General features: G+C 59.1%; 1 protein-coding gene across 5 annotated transcripts in view; it reads left to right on the top strand.

Moving 5' to 3' along the window:
* ITGAL (integrin subunit alpha L) overlaps positions 1-22,572 on the top strand; it is a 44,195-nt gene that overhangs the window by 19,146 nt on the left and 2,477 nt on the right. Inside the window, exons 12-27 of one of the 5 annotated variants that reach the window (XM_065859522.2) lie at positions 995-1,143; positions 1,221-1,352; positions 1,838-2,041; positions 3,210-3,340; positions 4,693-4,838; positions 5,714-5,868; positions 7,149-7,262; positions 8,161-8,373; positions 10,684-10,779; positions 10,863-10,942; positions 11,010-11,096; positions 15,230-15,305; positions 16,865-16,981; positions 17,081-17,164; positions 18,703-18,804; positions 21,843-21,932. In XM_065859522.2, the coding sequence (XP_065715594.2) occupies positions 995-1,143; positions 1,221-1,352; positions 1,838-2,041; positions 3,210-3,340; positions 4,693-4,838; positions 5,714-5,868; positions 7,149-7,262; positions 8,161-8,373; positions 10,684-10,779; positions 10,863-10,942; positions 11,010-11,096; positions 15,230-15,305; positions 16,865-16,981; positions 17,081-17,164; positions 18,703-18,804; positions 21,843-21,932 (1,976 nt within the window). Of the gene's footprint in view, positions 1-994; positions 1,144-1,220; positions 1,353-1,837; positions 2,042-3,209; positions 3,341-4,692; positions 4,839-5,713; positions 5,869-7,148; positions 7,263-8,160; positions 8,374-10,683; positions 10,780-10,859; positions 10,943-11,009; positions 11,097-15,229; positions 15,306-16,864; positions 16,982-17,080; positions 17,165-18,702; positions 18,805-21,842; positions 21,933-22,572 lie in introns of all 5 variants that reach the window. The other 4 variants (XM_071801355.1, XM_071801357.1, XM_071801356.1 and 1 more) reach the window with 4 other exon arrangements.

The following is a 22,572-nucleotide window of genomic DNA, read 5'->3' as shown; positions in this document are numbered from 1 at the left end:
CCAACCCAAGACCATTGACCCCAATGTCCCCAGCCCATGTTGACCCAAGTGTCCCCAACCCATGTTGACCCCAATGTCCCCAACCCAAGACCATTGACCCAAGTGTCCCCAACCCAAGTTGACCCAAGTGTCCCCAACCCAAGACCATTGACCCCAATGTCCCCAACCCATGTTGACCCCAGTGTCCCCAACCCAAGACCATTGACCCCAATGTCCCCAACCCAAGTTGACCCAAGTGTCCCCAACCCAAGACCATTGACCCCAATGTCCCCAGCCCATGTTGACCCAAGTGTCCCCAACCCATGTTGACCCCAGTGTCCCCAACCCAAGTTGACCCAAGTGTCCCCAACCCATGTTGACCCAAGTGTCCCCAACCCAAGTCCATTGACCCCAATGTCCCCAACCCAAGTTGACCCAAGTGTCCCCAACCCACGTTGACCCAAGTGTCCCCAACCCAAGACCATTGACCCCAATGTCCCCAACCCATGTTGACCCAAGTGTCCCCAACCCAAGACCATTGACCCCAATGTCCCCAAACCAAGTTGACCCAAGTGTCCCCAACCCACGTTGACCCAAGTGTCCCCAACCCAAGACCATTGACCCCAATGTCCCCAACCCATGTTGACCCCAATGTCCCCAACCCATGTTGACCCAAGTGTCCCCAATCCATGTTGACCCCAGTGTCCCCAACCCAAGTCCATTGACCCAAGTGTCCCCAACCCATGTTGACCCAAGTGTCCCCAACCCAAGACCATTGACCCCAGTGTCCCCAACCCAAGTTGACCCAAGTGTCCCCAACCCAAGACCATTGACCCAAGTGTCCCCAACCCAAGTTGACCCCAGTGTCCCCAACCCAAGACCATTGACCCAAGTTGACCCAAGTGTCCCCAACCCCTGTTGCCCCAAGAGTCCCCCACCCATGTTGACCGAACCATCCCCAACCCAACACCCCATTGCCCACCCCGACCCCCCGCATTGTCCCTATTGTCCCCAGGCTACTCGGTGGCCTCCCTCCTTGTCCCCAACCGCACGCTGGTGGCCGCGGGCGCCCCCCGGCACCATCACGTGGGCGCCGTCGTCCTCTTCGATGTCCCCAAGGCCACCGGACCATGGCGCGTCCTCCAAACCCTCCCCGGCGAGCAGGTGGGTGACGTTTCTATGGGGGGGAGGTGACAATGGGGGTGTCCCCGCCATGGGGGTGACACCGGTGTCACCCGTAGGTGGGGTCGTATTTTGGGGCGTCGCTGAGCACCCTGGAGCAGGAGGGGGTGACGGTGGCTTTGCTGGTTGGGGTCCCCAACTACTACGATGGGCGGAGAGGGGGACGAGTCGTCGTGTACCGGTGGAGGGAGGTACGGGGACAATGGGGACATTGGGGACATTGGGGACAATGGGGGCAATGGGGACATTGGGGACAATGGGGGCGATGGGGGTGATGGGGATATTGGGGGCGATGGGGGCAATGGGGACAATGGGGGCAATGGGGACATTGGGATCCCCATTGCCCCAAATGTCCCCATATCCCCCAATGTCCCCATTGTCCCCACATCCTCCCCAATGTCCCCCATGCCCCCCACATCCCCCCCAATGTCCCCATTGCCCCCAATGTCCCCACATCCCCCTCAATGTCCCCAATCCCCCCATGTCCCCGATGTCCCCGTTGTTTCCCCCATGTCCCCATTTCCCCAACGTCCCCATTTCCCCAATGTCCCCATTGCCCTCAATGTCCCCACATCCTCCCCAATATCCCCATGGCCCCAATGTCCCCACATCCCCCAATCCCCCCAATGTCCCCCATGCCCCCACATCTCCCTCAATGTCCCCAATGTCCCCCCAGCCCACCCTGGAGCTCACGACCGAACTCGGGGGGTCCCCCGGTCACCCCCTGGGCCGCTTCGGTGCCTCCTTGGGGACACTGGGTGACATGGACGGGGACGGTCACCCCGAGGTGGCCGTGGGGGCGCCGGGCGAGGACGAGGACGCCGGTGCCGTCTACGTCTTCCTGGGGTGTCCGGGGGGGGTGACACCGCGATACAGCCAGGTGACAATGGGGACATTGGGGGCAATGGGAACAATGGGGATATTGAGGGCAATGGGGGTATTGGGGGCCATGGGGACAATGGGGATATTGGGGGCAATGGGGGCGATGGGGACATTGGGGGTAATGGGGCAATGGGGACATTGGGGGCAGTGGGGACGTTGGCGTCAATGGGGGCAATGGGGACATTGGGGACAATGGGGGCATTGGGGACAATGGGGGCAATGGGGACATTGAGGGCAATGGGGACGATGGGGACATCTTTGGGGTCAATGGGGGCGATGGGGACATTGGGGTCAATGGGGGCAATGGGGACACTGGGGACATTGGGGGCGATGGGGACATTGGGGTCAATGGGGCAATGGGGACATTGGGGGCGATGGGGACATTGGGTCAATGAGGGCAATGGGGACAATGGGGACAATGGGGGGACATTGAGGGCAATGGGATCAATGGGGACATTGAGGACAATGGGGGACAATGGGGGACACGGGATATTGGGGGCTATTGGGGTCAATGGGGACAATGCGGTCAATGGGGACATTGGGGACAATGGGGTCAATGGGGGGACAATGGGGTCAATGGGGGGACATTGGGGCCATTGGGGGCAATGGGGACATTGGGGACAATGGGGTCAATGGGGGGACATTGGGGTCAATGGGGGGACATTGGGGTCAATGGGGACATTGGGGAATTTGGGGTCATTGGGGACATTGGGGGCAATGGGGTCAATGGGGGGACATTGGGGGCAATGGGGGGCAATGGGGCCATTGGGGACAATGGGGGACAATGGGGGACACGGGATATTGGGGGCTATTGGGGTCAATGGGGTCAATGGGGACAATGGGGTCAATGGGGACATTGGGGACAAGGGGGACACGGGATATTGGGGGCTATTGGGGTCAATGGGGTCAATGGGGACAATGGGGTCAATGGGGACATTGGGGACAAGGGTGACACGGGATATTGGGGGCTATTGGGGTCAATGGGGACAGTGGGGTCAATGGGGACAATGGGGTCAATGGGGACATTGGGGACAAGGGGGACACGGGATATTGGGGGCTATTGGGGGTCAATGGGGACAGTGGGGTCAATGGGGACATTGGGGACCCTGGGGATGCCTGGGGGTGTCTGGGGCCAGGTGGTGACACCCATGTGGTGACATTGGCAGCGCCTGGAGGGCCGGGCGGTGGCTCCGGGGCTGCGATTGTTCGGGACGGCGCTGGACGGGACGGGGGACGTGACGGGGGACGGGGCCGGGGACATCGCCGTGGGGACGTGGGGACACGTCGTGGTGCTGCGGTGGGGACAGCGGGGGCAATGGGGGCAATGGGGACATTGGGGGGAATTGGGGGCAATGGGGACATTGGGGGCAATGGGGACAATGGGGGCAATGGGGGAATGGGGGGGAAGTGGGGGCAATGGGGACATTGGGGGCAATGGGGGCAATGGGGACATTGGGGGGAATTGGGGGCAATGGGGACATTGGGGGCAATGGGGACAATGGGGGCAATGGGGGAATGGGGGGGAAGTGGGGGCAATGGGGACATTGGGGGCAATGGGGGCAATGGGGACATTGGGGACAATGGGGACATTGGGGGCAATGGGGACATTGGGGGCAATGGGGGCAATGGGGACATTGGGGGGAATTGGGGGCAATGGGGACATTGGGGGCAATGGGGACAATGGGGGCAATGGGGGAATGGGGGGGAAGTGGGGGCAATGGGGACATTGGGGGCAATGGGGGCAATGGGGACATTGGGGGGAATTGGGGGCAATGGGGACATTGGGGGCAATGGGGACAATGGGGGCAATGGGGGAATGGGGGGGAAGTGGGGGCAATGGGGACATTGGGGGCAATGGGGGCAATGGGGACATTGGGGACAATGGGGACATTGGGGGCAATGGGGACATTGGGGTCAATGGGGGTATTGGGGACAATGGGGACATTTGGGGCAATGGGGACATTGGGGGCAATGGGGGGAAGTGAGGGCAATGGGGACATTGGGGGCAATGGGGACATTGGGGCAATGGGGACATTGGGGGCAATGGGGACAATGGGGACATTGGGGGCAATGGGGACATTGGGGGCAATGGGGACAATGGGGACATTGGGGGCAATGGGGACATTGGGGGCAATGGGGGTATTGGGCTCAATGGGGGGAAGTGGGGGCAATGGGGACAATGGGGACATTGGGGGGAAGTGGGGGCAATGGGGACATTGGGGGCAATGGGGACAATGGGGACAATGGGGACATTGGGGGCAATGGGGGTATTGGGGGCAATGGGGACATTGGGGGCAAGGGGGACATTGGGGGGATGTGGGGGCAATGGGGGCAATGGGGACATTGGGGCAATGGGGGCAATGGGGGCAATGGGGGGACGTTGGGGTCAATGGGGGGACAAGGGGGACAAGGGGGGATATAGGGGACCATGGGGGGACATGGGATATGGGGGGGACATTGGGATATGGGGACACTGGGGACATTGGGGACAATGGGGGCAATGGGGGGACAATGGGGACATTGGGGACATTGGGGCAATGGGGGCAATGGGGACATTGGGGTCAATGGGGGGCCAATGGGGATATTGGGGGGTCAATGGGGACATTGGGGACAATGGGGACACATTGGGGACATTGCGACCCCCCCCAGGTCCCGCCCCGTTCTCCACGTGACCCCCTCGTTGACCTTTGACCCCGCGCTTGTCCCCTCCTCCTGGATCGATTGTTCCGGTGTCACCGACGTCACCGTCGACGTCATCGTTTGTGGCTCCGCCCACCTCAACCCCGCCCCCTCCGGTGACCTCTCACCCCCCAGACCCCGCCCACCAACTCCAGGCCCCTCCCACCCCTCCCCTGGCCCCGCCCACCCCGCATTGACCCCACCCACAAAGCCCCAATGCACCATTTGGCTCCGCCCACCCCATTGACCACGCCCCCAAGGCCCCATTGCAACCCTTGGCTCCGCCCACCCCACTGGCCCCGCCTCAATGGCTCGGCCACGCCCCTCACGTTTAAGCCCCGCCCACCAAACGCGGGCCCGACCCCTTAAGCTCCGCCCCCACTCTATGCCACGCCCCCTAAGCCACGCCCCTTAGATGTGGTTCCCGCCCCCCCAAGGGTCCTGCCCCATAAGCTCCGCCCCCTAACTCCCAGTCCCGCCCCCGTTTAAGCCCCGCCCCATTTAAGCCCCACCTCCTATTTAAGCCCCTCCCCATTTAAGCCCCGCCCATTTAATCCCCACTCCATATAAGCCCCGCCCAATTTAAGCCCCACCCCCATTTAATCCCCTCCCCATTTAGACCACGCCCCATTTAACCCACGCCCCTTTAAGCCCCGCCCCTTTAGACCCCTTTACGCCCCTCCCCTTTAATCCCCAATTAAGCCCCGCCCCCTTTTAGCTCCGCCCCATTTAAACCCCATTAAGCTCCGCCCCATTCAGTCCTCGTCCCTTTAAGCCCCGCCCCTTTAAGCCCCGCCAATTTAAGCCCGCCCCTTTAAGCCCCTCCCCCTTAAACCCTGACCATTGGCCACGCCCCCTTTAAGATCCGCCCCCTTAACCCCCCACCCCATTTAAACCCCGCCCATTGGCCACGCCTCCTTCAAACCCCGCCCCTTTAAGCCCCTCCCATTGGCTCCACCCTCCCCGTCTGACCCCGCCCCCTTTTCCCCAGGTGATCACGTGACCCCCGTGGACTTCCTGTTGGAGGTGGAGCCTCAGCGGGCCCGGGGGCGGGGCCTCCTGGGGGAGGGGAGGGAAAGGGGCGTGGCCAGGCGGCTGCTGCTGGGGGCGGGGCCAACGTGCACGCGGGTGCCCCTGGAGCTGCCGGTAATTAATGAACCGCGCTAATTGGGGGTCGTTAGGGGTTAATTAAGGGGGGTGGGGGGGGGGGGATAATTGGGGCCTAATTAGGGTGGTAATTGGGGTTAATTGGGGGTTAATTGGGGGGGGAATTTGGGGTTAATTGGAGGGGTAATTGGGGGGGTTATTTGGGGGTTAATGGGGGTTAATTGGGGGTTAATTGGGGGTTAATTGGGGGTTAATTGGGGGCTGAATTGGGGTTAATTGGAGGGGTAATTGGGGGATAATTGGGCGGTAATTGGGGGGTTAATTGGGGGTTAATTGGGTTGGCAATTGGGGGTTAATCGGGGGTTAATTGGGGGTTAATTGGGGGTTAATTGGGGGGTTAATTGGGGGTTAATTGGGCGATAATTGGGGGGATAACTGGGGGTAAATTGGAGAGTTAATTGGGGTTAATTGGGGTGTAACTGGAGGTTAATTGGAGGTTTAATTGGGGGGTTAATTGGGGGTAATTAGGCTTTAATTGAGGGTTAATTGGGGGTTAATTGGGGGTTAATTGGGGGGTAACTGGGGGTTAATTAGAGGGTAAATTGGGGGGCTAATTGGGGGGTTAATTGGGGATAATTAGAGTTTAATAGGGGGTTAATTGGGGTGGTAATTGGGGTTAATCGGGGGGTTAATTTGGGGTTAATTGGGGGGTTAATTGGGGAATAATGGGGGTTAATTGGGGGTCAATTGGGGAGTTAATTGGGCATTAATTGGAGAATAATTGGGGGTTAATTGGGGTTGAATTTGGGGTTAATTGGGGGATCATCGGGGAATAATTAGGAATCAATTAGGGGTTAATTGGGGGGTTCATTTGGGGTCTAATGGGGGTTAATTGGGGATAATTGGGGTGTAATTTGGGTTAATTGTGCGTAATTTGGAGTTAATTGGGATTAAATGTGGTTTAATTGGGGGGTAACGGTGGATTAATTGGGGTAATTTGGCTTAATTGGGGTATAATTGGGGTTAATTGGGGTGTAATTTGGGTTAATTGGGGTGTAATTTGGGTTAATTGGGGTACAATTGGGGTTAATTGGGGTGTAATTTGGGTCAATTGGGGTATAATTTGGGTTAATTGGGGTGTAATTGGGGTTAATTGGGGTATAATTGGGGTTAATTGGGGTGTAATTTGGGTTAATTGGGGTACAATTGGGGTTAATTGGGGGTAATTTGGGGTTAATTGGTGTTTAATTGGGGGTTTATTGGGGTTAATTAATCGGTGTTAATTGGGTCTCATTTCCGGGGCTCTCGACCAATCACAGCCCTGCCTGGATGACCCCGTGACCCCCGTGCGGCTGCGGCTGCAGCTGATTGGTCCGGAGGGGGCCCCGCCCACCCCCGTCCTGGCCCCCGGGCCCCGCCCCCTGTGGGCAGAGGTGAGAAATGGGGTGAAAAACCCGGAAATCGGGCAAAATGGGGCGGAAATGGGGAAATTGGGCAAAATGGGGGGAAGGGGAAATGGGGGAAATGGGGGAAAATGGGGCAAAAAGGGAGGAAATTGGGAAAAATGGGGGGAAATGGGGAGAATGGGAAATTGGGGAAAATGGGGGGAAATGGGGAGAATTGGAAATGGGGGAAAATGGGGCAAAAACCGGGGAAATTGGGAAAATGGGGGGAAATGGGGAAAATTGGAAATGGGGGAAATGGGGGAAAAAAGGGGGAAATTGGACAAAATGGGGGGAAATGGGGAAAATGGGAAATGGGAGAAATGGGGGAAAAAAGGGGGAAATTGGGCAAAATGGGGGGAAATGGGGGAAATGGGAAATGGGGGAAATGGGGGAAAAAGGGACAAAAAAGGGGGAAATTGGGAAAAATGGGGGGAAATGGGGAAAATTGGAAATGGGGGAAAATGGGGCAAAAACCGGGGAAATTGGGAAAATGGGGGGAAATTGGGAGAATTGGAAATGGGGGAAATGGGGGAAAAAAGGGGGAAATTGGGAAAAATGGGGGGAAATGGGGAAAATTGGAAATGGGGGAAATGGGGGAAAAAAGGGGGAAATTGGGCAAAATGGGGGTAAATGGGGAGAATTGGAAATGGGGGAAATGGGGGAAAAAAGGGGGAAATTGGGTTAAAAAGGGGGATTTTGGGGTAAAAAGGGGTGGAAAAAGGTGATTTTGGGGGTAAAAAGTGGGGTTTGGGTTAAAAAATGGGCTGAAAAATGTGATTTTTGGGTTCAAAAAGCGGCTTTTTGGGTAAAAATGGGGTGAAAAAGGTGAATTTTGGGGTGAAAAGGGCGATTTTTGGGGTGAAATGGGTGAATTTTGGGTCGGCAGGTGCCGGTTGAGAGCAGCTGTGGGGCGCCCCCCATGTGCCCCCCGGATCTGTGGGTCCGGGTTCTCCCCGCCCCCCCGGCGCTGTGGGTCCGGCCCCATGGGGACCTGAGGCTGCGCCTCCTGTTGGGGAACCAGGGGGACGGGGCCTATGGGGCCGCCCTACAAGTGGATGGACCCAGGGGGCTGAGGATGCGCGGGGGAAGGGCTGGAACGGTGAGGACCCCGGCGTTCGGGACCCATAGATCCTGACCCATAGAACCCCATAGAGAGCCATAGGGACCATAGAGAGCCATAGAGACCATAGAGACCCATAGGGACCCATAGAGACCCATAGGGACCCATAGGGACCCATAGAGACCCATAGGGACCCATAGGAACCATAGAGACCCATAGGGACCCATAGAGACCCATAGGGACCCGTAGGGACCCATAGAGACCCAGAGAGACCATAGGGACCCATAGAGACCCATAGAGACCCATAGGAACCATAGAGACCCATAGGGACCCATAGAGACCATAGAGACCCATAGGGACCCATAGGAACCATAGAGACCCATAGAGACCCATAGAGACCCATAGGAACCATAGAGACCCATAGAACCCCATAGAGACCCATAGGGACCATAGAGACCCATAGGGACCCATAGGAACCATAGAGACCCATAGAGACCCCATAGAGACCCCATAGAGACAATAGAGACCCATAGGGACCCATAGAGACCCATAGGGACCCATAGAGACCATAGAGACCCATAGGGACCCATAGGAACCATAGAACCCCATAGTGACCCATAGAGACCATAGAGACCCATAGAGACCCATAGGGACACATAGAGACCCATAGAGACCCATAGAGACCCATAGAGACCCATAGAGACCCAGAGAGACCATAGAGACCCATAGAGACCCATAGAGACCCATAGAGACCCATAGGGACCCATAGAGACCATAGAGACCCATAGGGACCCACAGAGACCCATAGAGACCATAGGGACCCATAGGGACCCATAGGGACCCATAGAGACCCATAGAGACCCATAGAGACCCATAGAGACCCATAGGGACCCATAGAGACCCATACAGACCATAGAGACCCATAGGGACCCATAGAGACCCATAGAGACCCATAGATCCCAGACCCATAGATCCTGACCCATAGAGATCAGAAGTCATAGTATTGAGGGACCCAGGCGTCCGAGCCCCATAGATCTTGACCCATAGATCCTGACCTATAGATCCCAGACCCATAGAGACCAGACCCATAGATCCTGACCCATAGAGACCAGACCCATAGAGACCAGAACCCACTGTCCCAGGGGACCCAGGCGTCCGGGCCCCATAGATCCCAGACCCAGAGTCCAGAGGGACCCAGGCGTCCCGGCCCCATAGATCTTGACCCATAGATCCTGACCTATAGATCCCAGACCCATAGAGACCGGACCCATAGATCCTGACCCATAGAGACCGGACCCATAGATCCTGACCCATAGAGACCAGAACCCACTGTCCCAGGGGACCCAGGCATCCGGGCCCCATAGATCCCGAACCCAGAGTCCGGAGGGACCCAGGCGTCCGGGCCCCATAGATCCCGGACCCATTGTCCGGAGGGACCCAGGCGTCCGGGCCCCATAGATCCCGGACCCATTGTCCGGAGGGACCCAGGCGTCCGGGCCCCATAGATCCCGGACCCATTGTCCGGAGGGACCCAGGCGTCCGGGCCCCATAGATCCCGGCCCCATTGTCCGGAGGGACCCAGGCGTCCGGGCCCCATAGATCCTGGACCCAATGTCCAGAGGGACCCAGGCGTCCGGGCCCCATAGATCCCGGACCCATTGTCCAGAGGGACCCAGGCGTCCCGGCCCCATAGATCCCGGACCCATTGTCCGGAGGGACCCAGGCGTCCGGGCCCCATAGATCCTGGACCCAATGTCCAGAGGGACCCAGGCGTCCGGGCCCCATAGATCCCAGACCCATTGTCCGGAGGGACCCAGGCGTCCGGGCCCCATAGATCCCGGACCCCTTGTCCGGAGGGACCCAGGCGTCCGGGCCCCATAGATCTTGACCCATAGATCCTGACCTATAGATCCCAGACTCATAGATCCTGACCCATAGATCCTGACCCATAGAGATCAGAAGTGAAAGTATTGAGGGACCCAGGCGTCCGGGCCCCATAGATCCTGACCCATAGAGACCGGACCCATAGAGACCAGACCCATAGATCCTGACCCATAGAGATCAGAAGTGAAAGTATTGAGGGACCCAGGCGTCCGGGCCCCATAGATCCTGACCCATAGAGACCGGACCCATAGAGACCAGACCCATAGATCCTGACCCATAGAGACCAGAACCCATTGTCCCAGGGGACCCAGGCGTCCGGGCCCCATAGATCCCAGACCCATAGATCCTGAACCATAGAGATCAGAAGTCAAAGTATTGAGGGACCCAGGCGTCCGGGCCCCATAGATCCCGGACCCATTGTCCGGAGGGACCCAGGCGTCCGGGCCCCATAGATTCTCCCCACAGGCCTGGGGCCCCGTGCCCCTCAGCTGCGTCGCCGTGGGGCAGCCGTGGGGCCTGAGCTGCAACCTGAGCCGCCCCGTCCTGCGCGGGGGCTGGAATGTGAGATCTATGGGGCGGGATGTGTGGGGCGGGGGGGGGGGGTCACTTGTGGGGCAGCCCCCTAAGTGCTGCCCCCTAAGCAGGTGACGGTGGAGCTGACGTTCGACCTGGACCCCGACGCCCCATGGGGGGAATCTATGGGGCTGAAGGCGCTCGTGAGCAGGTGGGGATCTATGGGGCGGGTGTGGGGCGGCGCTGTGGGGCACGGGGGTGACCTCTCTGCCCCATAGCGAGCACGAGCCCCATGGGACGCTGGGGGACAACGAGGTGAGCTGGGAGGTGCCCGTGAACTTCACCCTACAAGTGGCGGCCACCTGGTGAGACCCATAGATCTGCCCCATAGATCCCGGCCCCATAGATCCCAGCCCCATAGATCCCAGCCCCATAGATCCCAGCCCCATAGATCTGCCCCATAGAGCCTGGCCATGTAGAGCCCGGCCCCATAGATCTGGACCCACATATCCCTGTGCCATAGATCTGGCCCCATAGATCCCAGCCCCATAGATCCCAGCCCCATAGATCCCAGCCCCATAGATCCGCCCCATAGAGCCCGGCCATGTAGAGCCCGGCCCCATAGATCTGGACCCACATATCCCTGTGCCATAGATCTGGCTCCATAGAGCCCGGCCCCATAGATCCCAGCCCCATAGATCTGGCCCCATAGATCTGCCCCATAGATCTACCCCATAGATCTGGCCCCATAGAGCCCAGCCACATAGATACCAGCCCCATAGTTCTGCCCCATAGATCCCGGCCCCATAGATCCCAGCCCCATAGATCCCAGCCCCATAGATCCGCCCCATAGAGCCTGGCCATGTAGAGCCCGGCCCCATAGATCTGGACCCACACATCCCTGTGCCATAGATCTGGCTCCATAGAGCCCGGCCCCATAGATCCCAGCCCCATAGATCCCAGCCCCATAGATCTGCCCCATAGATCTGGCCCACAAGTCCCTGCCCCATAGATCTGGCCCCATAGATCCCAGCCCCATAGATCCAGGCCCATAGATCTGCCCCATAGATCTGCCCCATAGATCCCAGCCCCATAGATCTGCCCCATAGATCTGCCCCATAGATCTGGCCCACAAGTCCCTGCCCCATAGATCTGTCCCCATAGAGCCCAGCCACATAGGTCCCAGCCCTATAGATCTCCCCAATAGGTCCCAGCCCCATAGATCCCAGCCCCATAGATCCCAGCCCCATAGATCCGCCCCATAGAGCCCGGCCATGTAGAGCCCAGCCCCATAGATCTGGACCCACATATCCCTGTGCCATAGATCTGGCTCCATAGAGCCCGGCCCTATAGATCCCAGCCCCATAGATCCCAGCCCCATAGATCTGCCCCATAGATCTGGCCCACAAGTCCCTGCCCCATAGATCTGGCCCCATAGATCCCAGCCCCATAGATCCAGGCCCATAGATCTGCCCCATAGTTCTGCCCCATAGATCCCGGCCCCATAGAGCCCAGCCCCATAGATCTGCCCCATAGATCTGGCCCCATAGAGCCCAGCCACATAGGTCCCAGCCCTATAGATCTCCCCAATAGGTCCCAGCCCCATAGATCCCAGCCCCATAGATCCCAGCCCCATAGATCCGCCCCATAGAGCCCGGCCATGTAGAGCCCGGCCCCATAGATCTGGACCCACATATCCCTGTGCCATAGATCCGGCTCCATAGAGCCCGGCCCCATAGATCCCAGCCCCATAGATCTGCCCCATAGATCTGCCCCATAGATCTGGCCCCATAGATCCCAGCCCCATAGAGCCCGACCCCACAAGTCCCTGCCCCATAGATCCCGAAACCTTCTGTCCCAAGGGACCCAGGCGTCTGGACCCCATAGATCCCAGCCCCACAAGTCCTGCCCCATAGATCCCAGCCCCATAGATCCCAGAACCTGCTGTGCCAAGGGACCCAGGCATTCGGGTCCCATAGATCCTGGACCCACAAGTCCCTGCCCCATAGATCCCAGCCCCATAGACCGCGGCCCCACATGTCCCTGCCCCATAGATCCCCGAACCTGCTGTCCCAGGGGACCCAGGCATTCGGGCCCCATAGATCCCAGCCCCACAAGTCCTGCCCCATAGATCCCGGCCCCATAGATCCCAGAACCTGCTGTGCCAAGGGACCCAGGCATTCGGGCCCCATAGATCCTGGGCCCCATAGATCCCAGCCCCATAGATCTGCCCCATAGATCTGGCCCCATAGAGCCCAGCCCCACATGTCCCTGCCCCATAGATTCCGAAACCTTCTGTCCCAAGGGACCCAGGCATCCGGACCCCATAGATCCCAGCCCCACAAGTCCTGCCCCATAGATCCCAGCTCCATAAATCCCGGCCCCACATGTCCCTGCCCCATAGATCCCAGCCCCACAAGTCCTGCCCCATAGATCCCTGCCCCATAGATCCCAGAACCTGCTCTGCCAAGGGACCCAGGCATTCGGGCCCCATAGATCCTGGGCCCACAAGTCCCTGCCCCATAGATCCCAGCCCCACAAGTCCTGCCCCATAGATCCCAGCCCCATAGATCCCAGCCCCACATGTCCCTGCCCCATAGATCCCAGAACCTGCTCTGCCAAGGGACCCAGGCATTCGGGCCCCATAGATCCTGGGCCCCATAGATCCCAGCCCCATAGATCCCGACCCCACATGTCCCTGCCCCATAGATCCCGAAACCTTCTGTCCCAAGGGACCCAGGCATTCGGGCCCCATAGATCCTGGGCCCACAAGTCCCTGCCCCATAGAGTCCAGCACCACATGTCCCTGCCCCATAGATCCCCAAACCTGCTGTCCCAGGGGACCCAGGCATTCGGGCCCCATAGATCCCAGCCCCACAAGTCCTGCCCCATAGATCCCAGCCCCATAGATCCCAGCCCCATAGAGCCCGACCCACATGTCCCTGCCCCATAGATCCCAGCCCCACAAGTCCTGCCCCATAGATCCCAGAACCTGCTGTGCCAAGGGACCCAGGCATTCGGGCCCCATAGATCCCAGCCCCACAAGTCCTGCCCCATAGATCCCAGCCCCATAGATCCCAGCCCCATAAATCCCGGCCCCATATATCCTGGCCCCATAGATCCCGACCCCACATGTCCCTGCCCCATAGATCCCGAAACCTTCTGTCCCAAGGGACCCAGGCGTTCGGGCCCCATAGATCCCAGCCCTACAAGTCCTGCCCCATAGAGCCCAGCCCCATAAATCCCGGCCCCACATGTCCCTGCCCCATAGATCCCAGCCCCACAAGTCCCTGCCCCATAGATCCCAGCCCCATAGATCCCAGAACCTGCTGTGCCAAGGGACCCAGGCATTCGGGCCCCATAGATCCTGGGCCCACAAGTCCTGCCCCATAGATCCCAGCCCCATATATCCTGGCCCCATAGATCCCGGCCCCACATGTCCCTGCCCCATAGATCCCAGAACCTGCTCTGCCAAGGGACCCAGGCATTCGGGCCCCATAGATCCTGGGCCCCATAGATCCCAGCCCCATAGATCCTGACCCCACATGTCCCTGCCCCATAGATCCCGAAACCTTCTGTCCCAAGGGACCCAGGCGTTCGGGCCCCATAGATCCCAGCCCCACAAGTCCTGCCCCATAGAGCCCAGCCCCATAAATCCCGGCCCCACATGTCCCTGCCCCATAGATCCCAGCCCCACAAGTCCTGCCCCATAGATCCCAGCCCCACAAGTCCCTGCCCCATAGATCCCAGCCCCATAGATCCCAGAACCTGCTGTGCCAAGGGACCCAGGCATTCGGGCCCCATAGATCCTGGGCCCACAAGTCCCTGCCCCATAGAGTCCAGCCCCACATGTCCCTGCCCCATAGATCCCGAAACCTTCTGTCCCAAGGGACCCAGGCGTCCGGACCCCATAGATCCCAGCCCCACAAGTCCTGCCCCATAGATCCCAGCCCCATAGATCCCAGCCCCACAAGTCCCTGCCCCATAGATCCCAGCCCCACAAGTCCTGCCCCATAGATCCCTGCCCCATACATCCCAGAACCTGCTGTGCCAAGGGACCCAGGCATTCGGGTCCCATAGATCCCAGCCCCACAAGTCCTGCCCCATAGATCCCAGCCCCATAGATCCCAGCCCCATAAATCCCGGCCCCATAGATCCTGGCCCCATAGATCCTGACCCCACATGTCCCTGCCCCATAGATCCCAGCCCCACAAGTCCTGCCCCATAGATCCCAGAACCTGCTGTGCCAAGGGACCCAGGCATTCGGGCCCCATAGATCCTGGGCCCACAAGTCCCTGCCCCATAGAGTCCAGCACCACATGTCCCTGCCCCATAGATCCCAGAATCTGCTGTCCCAGGGAACCCATGCATTCGGGCCCCATAGATCCCAGCCCCATAGATCCCAGCCCCATAGATCCCTGCCCCATAGATCCTGGACCCTGCCGTTCCCAAGGGACCCAGGCGTCCGGGCCCCACTGATTTCTCTGCCCCACACCAGGGACGACGGCTCCACCCCCTACATCAACTTCACCACCCGTGGGGCGCGGAACAAGAGCCTGGAGCATCGCTATAGGGTGAGCCCCACAAGTGGGCCGGGATCTATGGGGCCCGGACGCCTGGGTCCCTTCGGGTATGGGGGGGTTGGGGTTGGGAGATGTGGGGCCCGGACGCCTGGGTCCCTTGGGAGAGTGGGTTATAGGATATGTGGGGCTGGGATCTATGGGGCCCGGACGCCTGGGTCCCCTCAGACCCCAAGTCCAGGATCTATGGGGCTGGGATATATGGGGCCCGGACGCCTGGGTCCCTTCAGACCTGAGTTCTGGGATCTATGGGTCTGGGATCTATGGGGCCCGAACGCCTGGGTCCCTTCAGACCCCAAGTCCAGGATCTATGGGGCTGGGATATGTGGGGCCCGAACGCCTGGGTCATTTCAGACCTGAGTTCTGGGATCTATGGGTCTGGGATCTATGGGTCCCGGACGCCTGGGTCCCTTCAGACCTGAGTTCTGGGATCTATAGGTCTGGGATCTATGGGGCCCGAACGCCTGGGTCCCTTCAGACCCCAAGTCCAGGATCTATGGGGCTGGGATATGTGGGGCCCGAACGCCTGGGTCATTTCAGACCTGAGTTCTGGGATCTATGGGTCTGGGATCTATGGGGCCCGGACACCTGGGTCCCCTCATACCCCAAGTCCAGGATCTATGGGGCTGGGATCTATGGGGCCCGAACGCCTGGGTCCCCTCACACCCCAAGTCCAGGATCTATGGGGCTGGGATCTATGGGGCCCAGATGCCTGGGTCCCTTCAGACCCGAGTTCTGGGATCTATGGGTCTGGGATCTATGGGGCCCGGACGCCTGGGTCCCCTCAGACCCCAAGTCCAGGATCTATGGGGCTGGGATATGTGGGGCCCGAACGCCTGGGTCCCCTCAGACCCCAACTCCGGGATCTATGGGGCTGGGATATGTGGGGCCCGAACGCCTGGGTCCTTTGGGACAGCAGATTCTGGGATCTATGGGGCTGGGATATGTGGGGCCCGAACGCCTGGGTCCCTTCAGACCCCAAGTCCAGGATCTATGGGGCTGGGATCTATGGGGCCCAGATGCCTGGGTCCCTTCAGACCCCAAGTCCAGGATCTATGGGGCTGGGATCTATGGGGCCCAGATGCCTGGGTCCCTTCAGACCCAAGTTCTGGGATCTATGGGTCTGGGATCTATGGGGCCCGAACGCCTGGGTCCCTTCAGACCCCAAGTCCAGGATCTATGGGGCTGGGATCTATGGGGCCCAGATGCCTGGGTCCCTTCAGACCCAAGTTCTGGGATCTATGGGTCTGGGATCTATGGGGCCCGAATGCCTGGGTCCCCTCAGACCCCAAGTCCAGGATCTATGGGGCTGGGATCTATGGGGCCCAGATGCCTGGGTCCCTTCAGACCCAAGTTCTGGGATCTATGGGTCTGGGATCTATGGGGCCCGAACGCCTGGGTCCCTTCAGACCCCAAGTCCAGGATCTATGGGGCTGGGATATGTGGGGCCCGGACGCCTGGGTCCCTTGGGACAGCAGATTCTGGGATCTATGGGGCTGGGATCTATGGGTCCCGAACGCCTGGGTCCCTCCATCTCTCCCTCTGCCCCACAGATCGAGACCCTCCAGGCCCCGCCCCCCGGCAGCCCCACCCCCCAAGTGACGGCCTTGGTGCTGCTGCCCCACACATTGCCCCACGGCCTCTGGGTGCGCGACCCCCAAGTGCGAGTGGTGAGCGACCCCCAACCGCCCCATAGCGACCCCCGAGCCCCGATCTATGGGGCGGGTTGGGGGTCGGACCCCGCCCCACACGCCCGTTCTGCCCCACAGGAGCCGGGGGGCGGGGCCTGTGGCGCCGTGGGGCAGGAGGACGAGGGCGCCGTGGGGCAGGAGCTGCGGAGACTCCTTGGGGAGGTGACCCATGGATGGGGGGCGCTATGGGGCTGGGACCCATAGAATGGGGTTCTATGGGGCGCTATGGGGCTGGACCCATAGATGGGGGCTGGGGGTGCAATGGGTATGGGACCCATAGAATGGGTTTCTATGGGGCGCTATGGGGCTGGACCCATAGAATGGGTTTCTATGGGGCGCTATGGGGCTGGGACCCATAGAATGGGTTTCTATGGGGCGCTATGGGGCTGGACCCATAGAATGGGTTTCTATGGGGCGCTGTGGGGCTGGGACCCATAGAATGGGTTTCTATGGGGCGCTATGGGGCTGGACCCATAGAATGGGTTTCTATGGGGCGCTATGGGGCTGGGACCCATAGAATGGGTTTCTATGGGGCGCTATGGGGCTGGGACCCATAGAATGGGTTTCTATGGGGCGCTATGGGGCTGGGACCCATAGAATGGGTTTCTATGGGGCGCTATGGGGCTGGACCCATAGAATGGGGTTCTATGGGGCGCTATGGGGCTGGGACCCATAGAATGGGTTTCTATGGGGCGCTATGGGGCTGGACCCATAGATGGGGGACTGGGGGCGCTATGGGGCTGGGACCCATAGAATGGGGTTCTATGGGGCGCTATGGGGCTGGGACCCATAGAATGGGGTTCTATGGGGCGCTATGGGGCTGGACCCATAGATGGGGGCTGGGGGTGCAATGGGTATGGGACCCATAGAATGGGTTTCTATGGGGCGCTGTGGGGCTGGGACCCATAGAATGGGTTTCTATGGGGCGCTATGGGGCTGAGACCCATAGAATGGGTTTCTATGGGGCACTATGGGGCTGGACCCATAGAATGGGGTTCTATGGGGCGCTATGGGGCTGGGACCCATAGAATGGGTTTCTATGGGGCGCTATGGGGCTGGGGCCTACAGAATGGGTTTCTATGGGGCGCTATGGGGCTGGGACCCATAGAATGGGTTTCTATGGGGCGCTATGGGGCTGGACCCATAGAATGGGGTTCTATGGGGCGCTATGGGGCTGGGACCCATAGAATGGGTTTCTATGGGGCGCTATGGGGCTGGACCCATAGATGGGGGCTGGGGGTGCAATGGGTATGGGACCCATAGAATGGGTTTCTATGGGGCGCTATGGGGCTGGGACCCATAGAATGGGTTTCTATGGGGCGCTATGGGGCTGGACCCATAGAATGGGGTTCTATGGGGCACTATGGGGCTGGACCCATAGAATGGGGTTCTATGGGGCGCTATGGGGCTGGGACCCATAGAATGGGGTTCTATGGGGGTCTATGGGGCTGGGACCCATAGGTTGGGGGCTGGGTGCGCTGTGGGGCTGGGACCCATAGAATGGGGTTCTATGGGGTTCTATGGGGTTCTATGGGGCTTTAGGGGGCTGGGACCCATAGATGGGGGGCTGGGGGTGCAATGGGTATGGGACCCATAGAATGGGTTTCTATGGGGCGCTATGGGGCTGGGACCCATAGAATGGGTTTCTATGGGGCTCTATGGGTCTCTATGGGGCTGAGACCCATAGATTCCCCCCCCAGGTTTGCTCCGCCCCCCAGCTCCGCCTCTTCCGCTGCCCCCCGGCCCCGCCCCCCAACCGCGTTCTCATTGGTGCAAACCTGGAGGCCCCGCCCACCATCCCGGTAACGACCCCTTGACCCCAATGACCCCATTGACCCCATTGACCCATTGACCCCCATTGACCCCATTGACCCCATTGACCCATTGACCCCCATTGACCCCATTGACCCCATTGACCCATTGACCCCCATTGACCCCATTGACCCATTGACCCATTGACCCCCATTGACCCCATTGGCCCCATTGACCCATTGACCCCCATTGACCCATTGACCCCCATTGACCCCATTGACCCCATTGACCCATTGACCCCCATTGACCCATTGACCCCCATTGACCCCATTGACCCATTGACCCATTGACCCCCATTGACCCATTGACCCCCATTGACCCCATTGACCCCATTGGCCCCATTGACCCATTGACCCATTGACCCCATTGACCCCATTGGCCCCATTGACCCCCATTGACCCATTGACCCCCATTGACCCCATTGACCCATTGACCCATTGACCCCCATTGACCCCATTGCCCCATTGACCCCATTGACCCCCATTGACCCCATTGACCCATTGACCCCAATGACCCCATTGACCCATTGACCCCATTGACCCCCATTGACCCCATTGACCCCCATTTGCCCCCATTGACCCATTGACCCATTGACCCCCATTGACCCCCATTGACCCCATTGACCCATTGACCCCATTGACCCCCATTGACCCCATTGACCCCATTGACCCCACTGACCCCCAATGACCCATTGACTCCCATTGACCCCCATTGACCCATTGACCCCATTGACCCCATTGACCCCATTGACCCCATTGACCCCCATTGACCCCATAGACCCATTGACCCCATTGACCCATTGACCCCATTGACCCCCATTGACCCCATTGACCCATTGACCCATTGACCCCATTGACCCCATTGACCCATTGACCCATTGACCCATTGACCCCATTGACCCATTGACCCCATTGACCCATTGACCCATTGACCCCATTGACCCATTGACCCATTGACCCATTGACCCATTGACCCCATTGACCCCCATTGACCCATTGACCCCATTGACCCCATTGACCCATTGACCCATTGACCCCATTGACCCCATTGACCCCATTGACCCCCATTGACCCCCATTGACCCCATTGACCCATTGACCCCATTGACCCCATTGACCCCATTGACCCATTGACCCCATTGACCCCATTGACCCATTGACCCCATTGACCCATTGACCCCATTGACCCATTGACCCATTGACCCATTGACCCCATTGACCCATTGACCCATTGACCCCATTGGCCCATTGACCCCCATTGACCCATTGACCCCATTGACCCAATGTCCCCATTGTCCCCCTTTGACCCTATTGACCCCATTGACCCCCATTGACCGCATTGACCCATTGACCCCATTGACCCATTGACCCATTGACCCATTGACCCCATTGACCCATTGACCCCATTGACCCATTGACCCATTGACCCATTGACCCCATTGACCCATTGACCCATTGACCCCATTGACCCATTGACCCCCATTGACCCATTGACCCATTGACCTCATTGACCCATTGACCCATTGACCCCCATTGACCCCATTGACCCATTGACCCATTGACCCCTTGACCTCATTGACCCATTGACCCATTGACCCCTTGACCCCATTGACCCATTGACCCCATTGACCCATTGACCCCATTGACCCCCATTGACCCCATTGACCCCCATTGACCCCATTGACCCCATTGACCCATTGACCCCATTGACCCCCATTGACCCCATTGACCCATTGACCCCATTGACCCATTGACCCCATTGACCCCATTGACCCATTGACCCCCATTGACCCCATTGACCCATTGACCCCATTGACCCATTGACCCATTGACCCATTGACCCCATTGACCCCATTGGCCCAATTGACACCATTGACCCATTGACCCATTGACCCCATTGACCCATTGACCCCATTGACCCCCATGGACCCATTGACCCCCATTGACCCATTGTCCCCATTGACCCCATTGACCCCATTGACCCCATTGACCCATTGACCCATTGACCCATTGACCCCATTGACCCCATTGACCCCCATGGACCCATTGACCCCCATTGACCCATTGTCCCCATTGACCCCATTGACCCCATTGACCCCATTGACCCATTGACCCATTGACCCCATTGACCCCCATTGACCCATTGACCCATTGACCCATTGACCCCATTGACCCATTGACCCATTGACCCCATTGGGCCCATTGACCCATTGACCCCATTGACCCATTGACCCCATTGACCCCATTGACCCCATTGACCCATTGACCCCATTGGCCCCATTGACCCCCATTGAACCCATTGACCCCATTGACCCCCATTGACCCCCATTAATCCCCATTGACCCCCATTGACCCCATTGACCCATTGACCCCATTGACCCCATTGGCCCCATTGACCCCCATTGACCCCATTGACCCATTGACCCCCATTGACCCATTGACCCCATTGACCCATTGACCCCATTGACCCCCATTGACCCCCATTGACCCCATTGACCCCATTGACCCCATTGACCCATTGACCCCATTGACCCCCATTGACCCCCATTAATCCCCATTGACCCCCATTGACCCCATTGACCCATTGACCCCATTGACCCCATTGACCCATTGACCCCATTGACCCATTGACCCATTGACCCCCATTGACCCATTGACCCCATTGACCCCATTGACCCATTGACCCCATTGACCCATTGACCCCATTGACCCCATTGAACCATTGACCCCATTGACCCATTGACCCCCATTGACCCCATTGACCCCATTGAACCATTGACCCCATTGACCCCCATTGACCCCCATTGTCCCCCTTTGACCCCATTGACCCCATTGACCCATTGACCCCCATTGACCCATTGACCCCATTGACCCCATTGCGCCATTGACCCCCATTGACCCCATTGACCCCATTGACCCCATTGACCCCCATTGACCCATTGACCCCATTGACCCCCATTGACCCCATTGACCCCATTGACCCATTGACCCATTGACCCCATTGACCCCCATTGGCCCCATTGCCCCCAGGGCTCCGCCCACATCCGTTTCTGCTCCGCCCTCGCGCTCTCATTGGCCCCGCCCCGGTTCGTGACCCCGCCCAGCGGCCTGAGGGCTCAGGTGGGTCGTTAATTAACGAGTCGTTAATTAATGAGGGGGGGGAATGAGTGGAGGGTCATTGGGCGTTAACGGGGGGGTCAATGGGGGTTTAATTGGGGTTAATTTGGGGGTTAATTGGGGGTAATTAGGGGTTAATTGGGGGGTGATTTGTTTAATTGGTGTTTAATTGGGGGTCAATTGACCCCACGTGACCTCCCCCAAACCCCATGTGACCCTCATGTGACCACATGTGAGCCCCATATGACCCCCATGACCCCCAATGTGACCCCCTATGACCCCCATGTGACCCCATTTGACCCCATATGTGACCCCCCCCATATGACCCCATGTGACCCCCCTGTGACCCCCATGACCCCCATGTGCCCCCCCCGTGACCCCATATGACTCCCTATGACCCCCATGTGACCCCATTTGACCCCCATATGTGACCCCATCTGTGACCCCCGTGACCCCCATGTGACCCCCCGTGACCCCCAATGTGCCCCCATGTGACCCCATATGACCCCCCCATGATCCCCATGTGACCCCATGTGACCCCATATGTGACCCCCATTTGACCCCATATGTGACCCCCATATGACCCCATGTGACCCCCCCGACCCTATGTGACCCCCCATGTGACCCCAATGACCACCCATGA

The sequence above is a fragment of the Patagioenas fasciata genome, chromosome 37 (assembly GCF_037038585.1).
Source record: "Patagioenas fasciata isolate bPatFas1 chromosome 37, bPatFas1.hap1, whole genome shotgun sequence".
Lineage (NCBI taxonomy): Eukaryota > Metazoa > Chordata > Aves > Columbiformes > Columbidae > Patagioenas > Patagioenas fasciata.
This window is presented reverse-complemented; position numbering and strand designations above follow the sequence as displayed.